The sequence below is a fragment of the Quercus lobata genome, chromosome 5 (genome assembly GCF_001633185.2).
Source record: "Quercus lobata isolate SW786 chromosome 5, ValleyOak3.0 Primary Assembly, whole genome shotgun sequence".
Classification (NCBI taxonomy): domain Eukaryota; kingdom Viridiplantae; phylum Streptophyta; class Magnoliopsida; order Fagales; family Fagaceae; genus Quercus; species Quercus lobata.
In genome coordinates this window covers 77,299,430-77,317,325 of record NC_044908.1, presented here as the reverse complement: position 1 = coordinate 77,317,325, position 17,896 = coordinate 77,299,430, and the positions used below count along the sequence as shown (strand labels likewise).

General features: G+C 30.7%; 1 protein-coding gene and 1 pseudogene across 2 annotated transcripts; both read right to left on the bottom strand.

The window, feature by feature from the left end:
- Positions 1 to 3,307: 3,307 nt before the first annotated feature.
- LOC115991184 lies at positions 3,308 to 5,461 on the bottom strand (annotated as a pseudogene). Its single transcript, XR_004092176.1, has 6 exons — positions 5,183 to 5,461; positions 4,707 to 5,082; positions 4,304 to 4,522; positions 4,094 to 4,235; positions 3,737 to 3,969; positions 3,308 to 3,602 (listed from the first exon to the last, which is right to left on the bottom strand). The product of XR_004092176.1 is annotated as a (E,E)-alpha-farnesene synthase-like (transcript).
- Positions 5,462 to 12,266: 6,805 nt separating this feature from the next.
- LOC115992039 ((E,E)-alpha-farnesene synthase-like) lies at positions 12,267 to 17,619 on the bottom strand. Its single transcript, XM_031116079.1, has 7 exons — positions 17,404 to 17,619; positions 16,488 to 16,752; positions 15,962 to 16,331; positions 15,608 to 15,826; positions 13,827 to 13,971; positions 13,427 to 13,675; positions 12,267 to 12,768 (listed from the first exon to the last, which is right to left on the bottom strand). Exons 1-7 carry the CDS (start codon positions 17,554 to 17,556, stop codon positions 12,457 to 12,459), a joined length of 1,713 nt encoding a protein of 570 aa, XP_030971939.1. The 5' UTR covers positions 17,557 to 17,619; the 3' UTR covers positions 12,267 to 12,456.
- Between the last annotated feature and the right edge of the window lie 277 nt (positions 17,620 to 17,896).

Sequence of the window (17,896 nt, the reverse complement as noted above, 5' to 3'; positions counted from 1 at the left end):
TCTGTATAACATTTTTATTTTTATGTGATTTTCATTATTTATTTGTTATTGTTTTTTATAAATTATTGACGCACATAATCACACCCATCCATACATAAATAATACTTTTAACAATCACTAACTTCAAAAAAAACTAGGGATGTTTATCTCACATTGGTTGTGTGTGTCTAGCATCCGCTGTTTATAACCCCAGTTTACAACTACAAAGATTAGGCCCTTTTATGCGTAGTTGTACTCAGGTTATGTAATGTATTATAAACCTAATTTAAAACACTAATATTACTATTTTCATGTGTGTTCTAATAAGTATTACTATTTACTAATAATAAAAAAACAATCATTAACTTTACTATTTTTTTCTTTGAATCACTAGTTTTATAACAAAAATTTATTATAACATGATAATAATATTCGCATGTAACAAATTCTCTGTATTTCTTGGTTATTAAATTATATAGAGTTATATCATATTTATACCATGTACACATTCATACACTTCATAATTTGCACGGATAACATTATATCAAAAAATAAAAAAAATAATGCACACAATTAGTATCAAACACACACACTTTCTCACATATATATAATATATAAATTTATAATAAAGAAAGATATTCAGAACTCACAAACACTCACATTTTACTTTTAGAGTTGGAGATAAATAGAAAGTCAGATAGAGAACGGAGATAAGATGAGATTCTTAAGAGAAAGGGAGAGTGATTTGTGTTGTTAATTAGTTTTTGGTTGAGCTGATCTATATTGTTTGATTTTGGGCATTAATTTATGATCAGGGTGTACAAGATTTAAGCCAATATTGCGCAAAAATTTTCTTAAGGTTATTAAATTAATAAAAAAATAGTTTATATATATAAATTTTTATTTTTCAAGTTAGGTGGGTCATAAGTGCAGCCGCCCCTGTGTCATTATCATGGTTAATGAAATGTTGGTCTGGGTCTATTAGTAGCTATTTGAGAACATCATCTCCCGTGGGTTGAGGAAATATGGTTCGTTGGTTCAAAAACTTCCAAAATGTTATTAATCAAATTCCGAATGAGCTTCTAGGTTGATGGATTTTGAGTATTGTCCTTTCATAAAAGAATTAATAAAAAATTGATATAATTATTAAATGAGTCGTATTGTATTCAACGGTGATGTTCCTATCATGTATCAAGTACAGACGCGGACCACGCCAATCTCGTGCATGTGCACGTGAAACAGAAGGCCCTGCAAACTCTTATATATGTGTGTCATTCCTTTGATTGAACAAAAGACGTAATAAAGTCAGTACTTTATATGTTTCTGACAACTCAAAATCATGCGCAGATAGATTCAATGTATATGGCTTGTTAAAGTAGGTTTAAGACATTTTACTCAATTATTTTAAGTGTATTACGTGTATTACAAATCTGACAGAGACATATATGATCTTTTTATTTATTAATCATAGAGTTAGACTTTGTCCCTTAAAATTTGCCTTATTAATTAAACTCGTGATTGAAAGTGACTTAACTTTCAACCAAATACGGAAAAAAAAAAAAAAAAAAGTGACTTAGCTGACATGGTTTCAAAAACCCAAGGGATAGTACATGATATCATTATCTTGGTCTTTGTCACAACCTAGTTTTGTCTGGGCTGGCTAAGAGATCGAGAGGCCTTGAAGTCAAACCGTAAAACCTTGTACATATTGATTATATATAGACCTTGAATTACATCAAATGGGTCAATCGTGTTTCACAACTTAGGCCTCTTTCTCCACACACACAAAAAAAAAATAAAATAAAATAAAAAAAATAAATAATAATAAATTTAGGCCTCTTTGTTGATGGGCTATCCAATATATAGGATTAGATTGGATACAAGAATTGACAATGGGCCAACGGTAATGGCATTAACAAATCACACATTGGTTTTAGTGGCGTTGACAAGTGAGGCCGGTTCTCTTGAATTAATAAATGGTTTGGATTAAGTTTACCATTATATTTTTTGTATTATTTCTCTCATGAAGATGTGGGGAAAGCGGGATTAAGATTTAGATTACCTTATTCTTATGAAAAACCTAGCATGGGCATGGTCGCATGGCCAAACTAGGAACCTAGGATCCTTAGCTTAGTTAAAGTACAAAACTGATGTACAGTATTGTTACTTAAGTTTCATTCTTAAGATTCTGCTATGTGGCTTTCTAACTAAAAAAATACACTTTCATCTCATAAGAAAAATGCCACATGACAAAATTTTAAGAGAAAAACCTAATGAACACCACCTAAATACTGTACTTAAGTCTTATCCTAATTAAATGTTATGTAAAAGGTTAGGATTAGTTTTCAATTCAGTCCATTATCTAAGGAAGTAGACAGCTGCAGGCCTCTTTTCGGCCTCCTTGCTAGTGGGCTATCCAACTGGATAAAATTAACACGTAAATTTGTAATGCCTATGTAGTAAAATTTATAAAATCCTTAATATCATTCAAATGAATTAATTATATTAAATCATGAGAATAATGAATTTTAAATAAAAATAATAATATAGAAAATTAATTAAATTGATGAAAAAAAATTAAATATTATTTAAGTGATATAACAATATATAAAGGCTCACTTAACTTTTTTGACTTAGGTATATGTAAATAAAATATGTATAAATTTATTAAACTATATATAAAATTAATTTAAATATAAATTAAAGGGCTAATTGTTATGGTGCCTGTGAGAAATTCATTGTTTTAGCCAAGATTCAAGCCAGTTATTTTTCAGCCACATGGCCCACGACTTTAGAGTTCCAAGTCAACAATACGAAAATCATAGTAGATACATACAATTAAACATATATAAAACAAAACACCAAATATATTTGTTTAAAAGGAGGGGAATTCCACACACAAGATAAGACACTTTCATTACACTATGTAAAATGTTTTACAAACCCATCATACTTATTTTGCATGGTAAGGACAAGACCATACACTTATGACTTAACCTAGCTACCGATTCAAGTTACAAATCACATGTTGTGCGTTATTTGGAGGATAAAAGCAATTACATACATGTTATATACACATTTACAAACATGAAAAAGTAATTAAAATTGTGACTTAAAGTAATAATTTACAACTTGAAAATTGTTACTTTAAATCACAATTTCAAATGATTTTTCATTTTTGTATATAAATGTGTGTAACAGAGTATGTATAATAAACACTACTCTTATTAGAATACAAACATTATAAATAATAAAATGACAAGTTTTATAATGAAAATTATTAAGTATTCATGAAATACGATAACTTAGTATTTCCTCATCTCACATTTCAATAAAGCATGAAAGGTTCAACTAGCAAAAACATGATATTTTCCCGTGTGCCTTGGTCTTGAACACCAAATCCATCTCCATTTTGGTAAAGGCTATGTGCCATACGCGCAGTATTTGTAGCAATATTAACAAATTGCTGCGTCGGATATTGATTAAAGCATTGCCCATTTATTTTCTTCCAAGTTTTGTTTTATCACTCCTTGAATGTGTATCCGGGCTATTTCCTCTGAAACATTCGCTTCTCTCATATAACATACAATTGATGAAGGAGCATCGCCTCTCTCTTGCTCAGCCTGTTACAAGTTATTGTACCAATTTATGCTCCATAATGAATGAACAAAAATATAATAAATGTTCTATAAGGAATGCATAATAAGAAAATAATTATTATAGGGTTCTTTATTCACTTAAAAGGAATAGTAATTACCACAGAAGTCACAAGATGATTGCAGAGTCGAATTATCATAGATATATTGTACACAATTTCTTGATTTTTCTCCAGAAAATCTTTCATTCCCTTTGTTACCTCATGTCCCATAGAAAAAAATTGATGAACCAAAAATATAGCGCCAGCCGATGAAGTCCATGCATTGCTTAGATATTCTTGAAGGGATGGTGTGTAGCCCATGTTGTACCACTTTGCTTACAAAAATCTGTCCACTATCAACCCAAAAAAAAAGAAAAAAAGAAGATTTTCAATAAAAGATCCAATGACTGATATCTACCTATTGTGTATATTCCACATGATAGTGAGGGGAAAAAAAAAGATATTCTCAAAAAGTACCACTTTTTTTGCATGAGGTAATAATTGATTCGAACCCTTCTCTTTTTGAATTTCATTAGCGATTTCATTGACCGTATTGTAAAGTGCTAGGAAGCAATTCTTCAAACACTCTGGCAGGTGTTGAGTTTCACTGACATCCCACCTAAAATTAATATTTTGGTCAGAATTAAAACAAGCATATGTGCCTATTTTATATGCTGCAATACTAACCTATTTACGGCATTGGTGAACAGCTTTAGTTCTTCCAGTGTGCCATAAACATCATAAACATCATCAATTATCGCTATCAGATTAGTGACTTTAGTTAGCAATTTTCTTAGATATGTGTACTTAGGCTCAGAAGCAAAGCCCACCAAGCACATAAAACTTTCAGCCAGTCCGTCTCTAGCGAAACTCAATTCCTTTGAGAGGCCCAGATACCTCCACCACCTAAATGACACAAAAGGAAAAAGTTAGTTCTTTTCTGAATTTCTCCACAAAAAAAAAAAAAAAAAAAAAAAAAAAAAAAAATCTTTTTTCTGAATTTCTATCCTCCTATATTATATGCGTTGTGCATGGTGAGTTCCTTGTTTAAGATATTCACAGATTACTATTTATTTGTCGCTATACTCACCTGGATGATTCCCTCATCTCTTTTTGAGGTGTGGCTTGAACTATGTTGAAATGAAGTTTAGCAAGTTCAAGTAACATAGCATTCATATGTCTGTCTTTCTCATATGCGTTGATGTGCCATTTGAAGTCAAACCACTGCAATCTCCTTTGTGACGGAAGCTCAAAAACATGGGACACTTGTTCAGCAAGGTCACAGTCTAAATTAGGAATGCAATCTTTGAGAGTTTCTGTTGAGAAATCTCTAGCAGCATCCATGAGGTCTTCACCTTCTAAAGCCAAGTGTGAGGCCTCCAAAAGTTCAAGCATTTCTTTGATATTTGTGCGTGTGCTTTTCTTGAACAAACCGGCTTTTTCATCCAGGAAGCCTCTAAACATATCTGCATTCCACATGATTGTACTGGATTTAGAAAGCAAAGTATAATTGGAGACGAACTTGAATAAGAAAAACAGGATTTTTAAATGCTAAGATTATTTTACCTTGTGAAACTTCATAGCCATGCTGCCTAAGAAGCCTAAAGCATAGTGCAGTAGTGTAGAGATCCTCTTTTGGACTAGGATTTTTATTCTTAGTGGATGATATGATGTCTAGAGCCTCCTTGATTTCCACATCAAAATGGCTGTCTAGGCCTAACTTTTTACGGTGTCAATCAGCTCTAACTTTGCCACTTTATCAACTGTTTCCGCAAACAAATCCTTTACATTCACTATCAGCTTCTGTGCCTGTCTTTCGTATTCCTGCCCCTGCAAAATCACCATGGTCCCATACCTCAATTGAAGTCCGTTGATGGCCTTGGTTTATAATAAGAATAATTTATGAAAATGTGAAGCAGACATGGTACAAATATTGCTATCCTTGAACCATGGCACCTATAGGAAGTAGTATATCTGTATAAATTGCTATCCTTAACTATGCACGATATGATCGGCTAGTTGGCAGCAGCAGCGTGGTGTAGAGTACATGCTCAAACTCACCCTCTCTCTTCAACAGCTCTGTTTAAATGATTTTCTTTTTTGAGTAAACTGGTCTATGTTCTTACACCATTGGGAATTAACATAGTATTATAATTATAATTCATTCTGCTATAACATATTATTATATAATGGGAGGTACTACGTCCACAACATTTTTACAATATTTTCACAACAAATCATAGGTGATTAGTTGTTATTGGTTCAAATTTGAACCTAACACTAAGATTACTTTTTTACCTCAGTAATAACAATCAGTAATAACTTGTCACTTCGGATTTGTTATAAAAATATTGTAAAAATGTTGTGAACATATCATTTTTCTTATATAATTTATATGTTACTATAAACATAAAATAGAATAAATTAATAAACATATGTTCGAAGGAAAGTATTTTTTAAGAAAATTTATAAATATAGCATTCTAATTTGGTTTAAAATGTGCTTAATTATAATTAAAATATCATAACATTATAATTTATTTTATGTCAACATATGCCCTTGAGAAAGTATATTATGTACATATGTTTTAAGCACATGTATTCTTTTATGTTAATATAACATAATATAATTCCTATAAAATTACATTTTAAATTTATAAGTAATATAAATGTACAATATAAAACCCTATATATATATATATATATATATATAAAATTATATGAATTTAGATTTATATATTAAAACCTTATGGAGGGGGCTAACTCAAGTTGGACACCCCCCCCCGGAAAAAGAAAAAAACAATTTGCAATAAGATTTAATTTTGGGAAGGAGAAGACAATAATTAACACATTTCCCAGTCTGACAGTTGTTTCGATTGCAAACCCTTTTGTTTATCACTAAGATGGAGGAAACAAGAGAGGGAGAGAAAAAGGGAGGGAGGATTATATTTAAATTTGGAAAAGGAAAAAAATGTATTCCTAAAAAAATTTCTTATATTTGAAAACAAAATTAAAGCTTTGATGGTGGTCAGCTTATACTATCTAGTTAAACATGTATTCCTCCACAACTCTCATTTGGTTTTTCAGCCATCTCCCTCCAAAATTGTTTATCCTCCTTGATAGCAATGAAGAAAAGAAGGCATTAGAGCAACAACCCGAACTACGCACTCACTATCTACAATTTGATAATTAAATTATTCAATTTGAGTTTATAAAAATCATTCAATTTTCACAAATGGTCATATTTTTAGTACATGAACTTTTCATAATTTTTTGTCATCAAAGTTTTTGCACTAGAATAGTAAAATGGATCCAATAGGTTTACCCTTTATTTTATATATTATTTTTTGTTTATTTAATCTATATGTTATTATAAACATAAAATAAAATAATTTTATTAACATATGTATAAGCAAAGTCTTTTTTTTAAGAAATTTTATAAAAATAACATTCTAATTCATACTAAAAATGTGTTATATTCAAATTAAAATGTCATAATTATAAATTATTTTATGTTAACATATACCATTGAGAAAGTAGGTTAAAAATGATGTGGAAATATGAGACTAATTAACAGAACTAGTAAAGTAAAATTAAGAGATAAACAAATTAATTTTACGTTAACATACATCCAAAACATGACCTTTGAGGTTTTCTTTGATTTGATTTTTGATAATGAATGTAATTCCTTTTTTCATTATTTATTTTTAATCTTTTTCCACAAAACCCTTTAAGCGATAATTTGCTTCAATACATTCAGACAATACTGGTATAACAGATCCAATCATGACTCACCCATATGACCATACCCATTGTTGGCACCCTTTAAAATAAAGCCAGTTCAAACTTGAAAGTACTAACTTTACCATTATCCCAAAAACATAGAGTAGAAAATAGTAAGATACGCAGACATGAGTTGAAAGAGGGCGAGTTGAAAGAGGGCAAGTTCAAAGAAGCGAGAAAATAGATGATACCAAGCATATGATCAGCCAGTTGACAACAACGGCGTGGTGTCCAGTACACACTCAAGCTCACCCTCTCTCTTCAACAGCTCTGTTTAAAAGATTGCCTTTTTTGGGTAAACCAGTCTCTATTTTTTTTTTAAAGATTAGGGACTAAATTAAAATATGGTGTAAAAAATAGGGACCAAATTTGTAGCTTAACATTATATATATATATATATATATTTTTTTTTTAAACTTGTTATTTTTGTTTTTGTTTTTGAAAGGCTAAAAACTACAGCTTCTTGTTAAATGTTTTGATGTTTTAGATGATTGTTTGTTGTTATTTGGGATATTTTTTGATATAAAGGGCCAATAATTTTGTTTGGACGGCCAAGTTTAATTTTATTGGGCCCAAATTTGGGATGAACCTTAAATGTACTTGTAGAAAATTTTATTTGCCAAAATGACAAGGTCAAAGAATGGCTTAGAGATCCTTACAAATAGAATAAGATTGCAATCAGTTTCATAGTGATCAAATGAGACTCATTTTTCAATATTAATTAGGGATGACAAAATGTACCCGATCCACAGGTACCTGATTTGACCCGACCCGTTTAACATTAGGGTCGGGTTTGGGTTTTCATTAAAAAACCTGAAGCGGGCTCAGATATTAGGCATACCCAGCCCGAACCCAACCCATATATATATATATATATATATTAATATGTATATATGTTTTAAACCCTAAGATCCTAGTATAAATACCTTATTTTATAACCCCGACTTTTATTTCCCTTTATCCTTTTTCTTTTTACTTTTTTTTTTTTTTGGGTTTTGTTTTTCTCTTATTGCAAAAATATTTAGAATTTTGTATTGTGAACTTGTGTAGTTGTGTTTATGGTTGAAAATCAGAAAAATAATATCTTATTTGCTAAAATTACTCGGTTTTCCTATCGTGTTTGTGTTTTTCTTATTATCAAATGTGATATTATTTAGGGTTTTAATTTTTTTATTTATTATTTCATCTTGAAAATTATTTAGGATTTTTGTATTGTGGTTTTTATTTTGAAAGGGAAATCTGAAATTATGTTGTATTTGTGTGAAATAAATATTATTAGGGTTTTAAAGTTTGGTATCAAAAGTGGAATTTATGGGTAAAAGCATGAACTTGATTTTCTTGATATTAAATCCCATAAAATGACATGTTTCTTTTGAGTTTTCCGGTAGCTTTGAGAAAATAATCTAATATTATGGGAGTGATGTGTTAACATAAAAAGGGTATGTGGGAAAATTGCAATTTGTTTCTTTGAAATCATATGATGAGGTGTGAAGATGCAGCAATGATGGAATTTTTGTGATGGTAGAGTCTAGAGCAACTATATTGAAAGTTTGAATGATGTATGTAAATATAATTATACATGTTTTTAATTGATTAGATTATCATTGAGAATAAATCTTTTTTGACAAATTTTTATGTCTAGTGCAATTTTTCATAATATTTTTGGCCTTATTTGTCAATAATCTATTACTGTTAAGTGTTTCTTACAGGTAAAGCCTGCATAAAAACAGTACTACTAAGTAATTGTCTTTAGGAACTGATGGAGCTGCACTAGGTAGATTTTGTTTGTCCTAAGCTTCTTGTTTCATAACTGAACCATCTCTATTATATAGAAATTATGCGTGCCTTTTATGTTTAGTTTCTTATCTATTCTTGGTGAGAAATTGGAAATTGAACCATCTCTATTACATGATATAATGCAAGCGAACTGCACTGATGTTTTCATTATTCTTTCATGTTGATTAATATAAATAGAATTTTTTCCTGGAATAATTTCTTTTGAGTTAGGAGAAGAAGTATATACATGAGCTAGAAGTGTGCTGAACCACATTTTTAGTTCCATTAGACATTGATTTGAAATTGAAGCTGATTATATCTTCTTAAATTTTACCAATTTTAGGAAAGTAAGGAAGAAGTCACTAACACTGAACAAGCTAAAAACTGGTTCTCTTAGCAATTGTATAATTTGTATTTATAAAATGAAATCAAAATTGTATTTTTTTATATTTGCTAGTTATAATTTGATGAAGTTTATTCCATTTTTTAATTCATTGTAGTTATAGGTTCTTCAACTATGCCAAGAGATTGCACACTGGGGAGCTTAATGAAGAGGATGAGAGTTGTGTCACAGCTGTGGAGGATTAGACTTGTTGTATTAATTTAGTAGCTTTTTAATTTCTTAGACTTGTTGGTTTGTAATTATCCTAAACTTGTGGGATTTATTTTGTAGCTTTTTAATTTCTTAGACTTGTTGGACTTGTACGATTAGCCAGCCTTGCGGCGGCAAAAGGATTAGACGTCCCCCCATGCTATTAGGTTGGATGGATCCCAGTCTTCTGCATCTCTTCTTAGAGGTCATACATCTATTCACTTTTTCTTTCAGCTTACTCATTGATGTAATAGAGAGAGACGGAATTGTCACACATTTATGGTAACTCACCGCTTCATCCGTGTACAAACCATTAAGCTGACCATGGTAATATTTATTTTATTTTTATGTTTAGTAGGTGATTTTAGTTATGATTTATTGATTTATGATTAAATGGTTATCTTAGCTAGGTGATTTATTGATTTATAATCTTAGTTATGATTTTTTGATTTATAGATTTATAATTAATAGGTGATTTATTGATTTATGATATCAGTTATGACTTATTGATTTATAGATTTATAATTAACAGGTGATTTACTAATTTATGATTAATAGCCTATGATTTGGACTGATTTGACACTTGGGCCATGTTATATGGGCTTAAATCTGCACGTCATAGGGCTTGAATCTAGGCAAAAATGAATTTGGGCTTCAATTCAATTTTTTAATTTATTTTTTGGTTGAGCCACAATTTGGGCTGTGGATTGGATCCAACTTTGGTTGGGCTAAACGGGGCTCGTGGGACCTACAGGGCCTAACAGGGCGGGTTTGGGCCCTGCATAAAAAACCTGTTTATTAAACGGGCCGGGTTCGGGTAACAGGTCCAGGCCAGTGGGGCGGGTCTCGGTATTAAAAAGCCCAACCCGAACCTGGCCTGTTGCCATTCCCAATATTAATGCAATGGCCGTGGTCCTCGTGGTCCCTTAATTAACCCTTTTATAGCTTTGCCTGGCCAGCTCTACGAAATTAGGAGCATTCATGATTTCTATTTTATTTGGCACATTGTCAAGTGGTCCTGCATCAAACTCTCTTATTTTCTATATATGTAATTAAATGTTCTAATTATTCTTTCTTTTTATTTATTATTTTTCTCTCTACTTCTTCATCTCTTGCCTATCTCAATCTTCTTCACTGACCTCGCTAACCACCACAACCATCAATGATAACCATACAAATCCAAAGCCACCACCAAGTACCAACCACTGCTGCCATCCACAACCACCATCAGTGATTGTTTATGCTAACTAAAAGTAAGGCCAATGTTGACCCAATTTTAGCTAAATTAGCTCTAACTAAAAAACTGAATAAACTGAAAAAAAAAATAAATAAAAAGAAGAAGAAGAAGAAGAAAACTTTCAATAAAGAGATTATATATATATCTTGGCAATATCGTACAAAGTATTAGTCATGAGAACTACTTTGTGAATAGTGAATACACATTACATATTAATGAAGACCAAATAAATATGGGGGAGAGTGAATACACATTGAGTTTTATTTGATAAAATTGAGTTTTATTTTGAGATTTGAACTCGATTTTGGCAAAATCAAATTCCAATTAAAAAGATACTATATAAATAAATAACTTGTTGAAGTAGTTTTTTAGTAATATAATTCGGGAAAAGCTATTATTTAACCCAAAAAAAAAAAAAAACGTTTAGAAAATTATTCTCAAATTTATTGTGCAAAACAATATTTAGAAAAAATACCCACTCTCAGTTTTTGTGATTAAAATCACTCATAATATAAAATTCAATTTTATCAAAGTCAGGTTCACATTGCCACATTAGTGGTTACTGCATATACCTCGACTTTGGTTAAATCGAGTTCCAAAAATGTTTATATAATTAAATAACTTGCAAATTAGGTTTTTTAGCAATATAATTCATAAAAACGAAACTTTTAGCAAAATAGGCATTTTCTAACAATTAGGCCTGCCTACTACAATAACCACCAAAAGTATCATATTTGATTCCTTGGATCCCTAAAGAAAAAACCAAAGTCGGGTTCACATTGCCACATCAGTGGTTGTCGTTATCTTTATCTTTTTTTTTTTTTTGGTTGTTGTTGTGTGTGTGCACGCGCGTGTGAAGATTAGGCCTGCAAATCTTTTATTTTTTTTTAGAGAAAGGCCAGCGTATCTTTATTCTTTAAGGATCCAAGGAATCAAATATGATACTTTTGGTGGTTATTGTAGTACGAGATTACAGCAGAGATTCTTATCTTTTTTTCACAGCCATAACTTTAGTGTTCCTAGTCAACATCAACAAGATTAAAGAAAAGGTAGTGGTCACAGACCCTCAAAAAGAAATTTTATATAATGGGTCAGGTTAACTAGTATTGTTAGAGTACTTATTAATAATCTATTTTAGGAAAATTTTGATACTACTTTTATGAGAGATATAAAAAATTGTCAAAATATTAATTTTTTTTTATTTTTCATAAAATTTTTTTTTAAATAGATTATTAACTAGTACTTTAAAGACACTCGTTAGTATTTTCTTTATTTAATTTGAAACCGAATATTAATTACACATAACAATCCAAGCACTCGTTCATTGCATTATTGTAGAGACAAAGCCATGCACTTAACCTAGCCATTCAAGTCACCATCCTGTGAGTTATTGCAAATTCTAAGTTCTGACATCATAGATTCATAGCTGACAAATTGACCCATTTTCCATAATTTAAAATTTCAATTCAGTAGAGCACGAGAGAGGTTCGACCAGTAAAGACACGATATTTTTCCGAGTGTCTCGGTCTTGAACCCCAAACCCATCTCCATATTGGTAAAGGCTATGTGCCACACGAGCATTATTTGTTGCAATATTGACAAATGATTGCAGCATTGGCAATTGGTTGAAGCATTGCCCATTTATTTTCTTCCAACTCTTGTTTATCATGTCTTTGATGTGCTTCTTTGCAATTTCTTCTGAAACATCAGCTTCTCTCATATAACATAGGATTGATGAGGGAACATCACCTCTTTCTCTCTCAGCCTGTTTCAAGTTACTCCAATTAGTTTGTTCCAATATGGACATAATAATTAATCAATGTTCTATATAACCAATAAAGAATGAGTAATGCTACCACTATAAACAATTTTACAATATTTTTATAAATTATTGATGTGACAAATTCTTATTAGTTCTAAACTAGACTTATTACTAACATCACATTTTTATTTATCAATAATTTTTTAGATTAAGCTAAAACTACATCAACAGTTTGTAAAAATATTGTAAAATAATTTGTGTCTGTGGCATTACTCTTTCTTTATAAGTAATGCTATAGATATAAATTATTTTACAATATTTTTACAAATTATTGATGTAGCGAATTCTTATTAGTTCTAATCTAGACCTACTATTGACATTACATTTTTATTTACCAATAATTATTTGGAAAACGCTAAAGCTATATAACCAGTTTGTAAAATAGTTTGTGTCCGTAGTATTTCTCTTTCCTTATGAGTAATGCTACAGACATAAAATATTTTACAATATTGTTATAAATTATTGATGTGATGAATTCTTACTAGTTTTAATCTAGACTTGCCAATGACATCACATTTTTATCTATCAATAATTATTTGGAAAATGCAAAAACTACACCAACAGTTTATAAAATTGTTGTATAAGAAAAGAGTAATGTTACCACTGAAGTCCCCAAATCATTGCAGAGTCGAATTATCATAGATATATTATACACAATTTCTTGGTTTTTCTCCAGAAAATCTTCCATCCCGTTTGTTACCTCATGTCCCATGGAAAAGAATTCGTGGACCAAAAGTAATGGGGCAGTCGATGAAATCCATCCATTACTTAGATATTCTTGTAGGGATGGACTGTAGCCCATGTTGTACCACTTTGCTTCCACAAATAGTGCATTACAAAAATCTGTCCACTATTAAAAAAGAAAAAAGAAAAAGATATTCACTATAATTTCAATAACGATGATCTTTACCTATTGTGTATATATGTATTCCAATTAAACATGATGAAAAATGAACAAATGAGTAAATTCCAATTATTATGGAGAATGAAAAGATGAGTACCCCTTTTTTAAGATGAGGTAAAACTTGGTTCCAAGCACCCTTCTCTTTTTGAATTTCATTAGCAATTTCATTAGTAGTATTGTAGAGAGCTAGGAAGCAAGTCTTCATACACTCTGGAAGCTGTTGAGTTTCACTAACATCCCACCTGAATTAAATATTTTGGTAAGAATAATTCTTAATGTTGTAAAACAATTATTTACCTATTTTATAGATTTAGGCCCTTTTTGTTTTGGAATAAAATATCTTTCGAAAAACGTTTTTTTTTTTTCCTGGTTTTCAAGCTTTTAAAATCGAAATCATTTTCCCTTGAGCAGAAAAAATATTTTCTTCAATTGAAAATACATTACTCGTTTTAGGGGATGAGTAAAACATTTTGACTCATATCAATCTTAAAAGAATAGAATACTATAAAAAGATACAAATTAATAACCAAAATTTTCAAAATGAAAAATATACCCTTAAACCTCCGTAACACCATTGAAACATTCAAAATATCAAAATAACGACTAACCACAAAAATGCCTCTAAAACATCTAAAATGATAAAAATACTGTAAAAATTTCTAAAATGGCAAAAATACTCCTAATATCTCCAAAATAATCAAAATATGCTCAAAACCACTGAAATACCTCTAAATCCTTTAAAATAACCAAATTATCCATTAAACCTTCAAAATGACTGAAATAGCCTTGAATCTAAAAGACGACCCAAATATTTTCAAATCTAATATGATTGAAATACCCTCTAAAAAAATAAAATAATAAATATACCCCATAAAAAACCATTAAAATGATGAAAATACCTAATTATAACACCTCCTAAATAACTACATAATGCCTCAAAATTATGGGAATCAACTCCAAACATTTAATAGTTTATCAAAAAAACATTATAAGTATCACTTAGAGGTTTCAATTGTTTGTACGTATGTAATTATCCTTGTGAATGCTAGTTCAGTTAATTATCCTTGTTAATTATTATTTTTATTTACTTTTGTTGTTACACTCTTATTTTGATCTATGCTTATTAGTGTAATTTTTAAAAAATTTATTCTGATTGTGCAGGTTGATTTAGGTTATTTTATTAATATGTTAAAGTGGGAAATCAAAGTTTTTATTTCATATTTATATTAAATATAAATATAAAATTTATGATTTTTCATATGAGACCAACTCCGACAAATATTTTTTGAGCATTTTCAGGAAAATAATTAAACATCGAAAAACAAATAATTTTCCTTGAAATGTTTTTACAATGAAATAAACAGGGCCTTTAAGTATTTTTGGTCCTCAATTTTTGGGGATGATTTCATTTGGGTCTTCACAATTTTTTGTCTCATTTTCTTACTTGTGTGCTTCATTGTTATCCTTGCCAACACCCAATTGACAATAATTACTCGCATGACTTTTGTTTATTTTACAACCCCCGCCCCGGTTTGGTTGCAAAGAAACTTGGACGGGGGAGGGATGAAGAAAAAGAAAAGAAAATTACTTTCATTTTCATTTAATTATTTTCAGAGTAAACTTTAATCTAACCCTAAACATTTCCATTAAAAATGCTAGGAAATATTAGTTAAGCTACATGGTGCTCTGCCTAAAGTAGTTTATTTATTTTTTATTACAATTATGTGATCCATAAGCATTTTATTAGCAAGGACCAAAGTAAAACAAAAAAACTGTGTGAGGACCAAAATGAAACCAGCACAAAAGTTTAGGACTAAAAGTATATTTAACCCTATTTTATATTGAAAGTTTTTAGCAGTGATATTCTGCAATGCTGACCTATTTACGGCATTTGTGAAATGCTTTAGTTCTTCCAATGTGCCATAAACATCATAAACATCATCAATTATTAGTATCAGAATAATGACTTTCGTAAGCCATTTTCTAAGACATGTGTACTCAGGCTCGAAAGCAAGGCCGACTGAGCACATAAAACTTTCGGCTAGTCTGTCTCTTGCAAAACTCAAGTTCTCTATGAGCCCCAGATTTCTCCACCACCTAAATAACACAAAGGTACAAGTAATTAAGTTCTTTTTCTTCATGCTAATTAATATTTTGTGCAATGCAAAGTGAGTTTGGCGTATAAGATATATGTATATATATTCACAAATCACATTATTTTTTGGAAGCTACCTGGATGATTCCCTTAGATCTTTTTGAAGTAAGGCTTGAACTATGTTAAAATGAAGTTTAGCGAGTTCAAGTAAGCTAGAGTTCATGTGATTGTCTTTCTCAAATGAATTGATGTGCCATTTGACGTCAAACCACTGTACTCTCCTTTGTGATGGAAGTTCCAAAACATGAACCACTTGCTTGGCAAGGTCACTATCTAAACTGGAAATGCTTTCTTTGAGAGTTGCAGTTGAGAAATCTCTAGCCACATCCAGAATGTTTTCACCTTCTAAACCCAAGTGTGAAGCCTCCAAAAGCGCAAGCATTTCTTTGATATTTGTGTTTTCTCTGAACAAACCGGTTTTTTCATCCATGAAGCCTCTAAACATATCTGAATTGCGCAGAATGTACTGGTGTTAGATATTAGGACTTCAAACAACAACCAAGTTTTAATTTCTAAGTTTTTTGGGGTCAGTTATGGATTTTCAACAGATTCGTTAGGATTTGTTACATAAATGACGTGATTTGAATTCGAAGATTATTTTACCTTGAGAAACTTCATAGCCATGCTGCCTAAAAAGCCTAAAGCATAGTGCAGTAGTGTAGAGATCCTCTTCTGGACTAGAAATTTTCTTCTTAGTGGATGCAATGGTGTCTAGAGCCTCTCTGATTTCCATATCATAGTGGCTTGCTAGGCCTAACTTGTTTACGCTGTCGATCAACTCAAACGTTGCATCAGAGTCCACTGCATTCGCAAATATTATCCTTACATCTTCTTTAAGTTTCTGTACCCGTCTTTCGTATTCTTGGCCCTGCAAAAACACCATCGTCCCAAATCTTAATTGTGTTAGTGAAAATTACGTGCAAAGGGGCTCTCTAAAGATGAGAATGGACAATAATTAAAGGATAGAGTTTAGGAAACAAAATTCCTACTGCCTCCACATTCATTTTTAGTCATTCCATTGATTTAGTAAGTCATAAAGTTTTTAAATATGACACGTGAATGATATTACGAATTGTCATATAATAAGTAGGGAAAAATTCCTTTAAACTGATTTGGAAAAACACTTTGTCCATAATGAAATAACTTGAATATTTGGGGTCTATTTACATGCACCTATATTCCCTATTGATAAGTTACAATTTGAAAAACAAATACAATAACGTGTTAGGAGTCATATTTTACACTATAGAAACTAATTGCATAAGAAGTTATTATCATTTCTCTATGGTAGAGTATGAAATAGAACGGAAAAAGAAGCCATAATTATTTTTCGAAATAGAAGAAGAGAGAATTTGTTGACACAACATCAAAGTTGTGAAAAAAAAAAAAAAACAGTAAGTCTTTATGAAAGGGACAAACGTTTACTAAATATTGACCATATAAAAGTTGTAAAAGTTGTGGCACAAGAACTCTAGTCACGATAATATTCTCATAGAAAATATTTAGACAGGATTCTTACGTCGTATATGCTAGAAAGAGACTGTAGGTAATCATAGTTCCATATGTTTGGCTTATAATTGGCAGATCGTTGTTCATGTACGATATCATTGGCTTGAGGCTTTATCTCGGATGATGAAGTTTTCTGCACAGATTGCAATTTCTTACAATCCATAATGATGGAATCACCTAAAAGGAAAAGCTAAAGGAAAATTTAAGAAAGTTTGAGTTGAGGAAGCAGTTTTGATGGATTTTCGAAACCTACTTTGGTCTGCTTTATATAGGCAATGAGGCGTACAAAATAACAAAAATAAGAAAAGGCCATAACAAATAGCTACGGGAGACCTTCTATCTTAGAAGGAAGTGGCGGAGCCACGTATTGTAATTGAGTGGGTGCAATGCACCCACTCAAATTTGAAAAAGGCATGGTATATTCAAATTATGGAGAATTTTGGATCTTGTTATACCACCCATTAAATAAATTCTGTGCTATCAATTATGAGATTTTTTATTCT

What these genes read in the sequence shown, in the direction of transcription:
- LOC115992039 (XM_031116079.1), bottom strand. Translation starts at nt 17,556, where the DNA reads ATGGATTGTAAGAAATTGCAATCTGTGCAGAAAACTTCATCATCCGAG. An exon ending in TGGCTATGAAGTTTCTCAAG is followed by an intron (nt 16,332 to 16,487) that starts GTAAAATAATCT and finishes TGCGCAATTCAG; the next exon opens with ATATGTTTAGAGGCTTCATG. An exon ending in TACCTCATCTTAAAAAAGGG is followed by an intron (nt 13,676 to 13,826) that starts GTACTCATCTTT and finishes CTTTTTTAATAG; the next exon opens with TGGACAGATTTTTGTAATGC.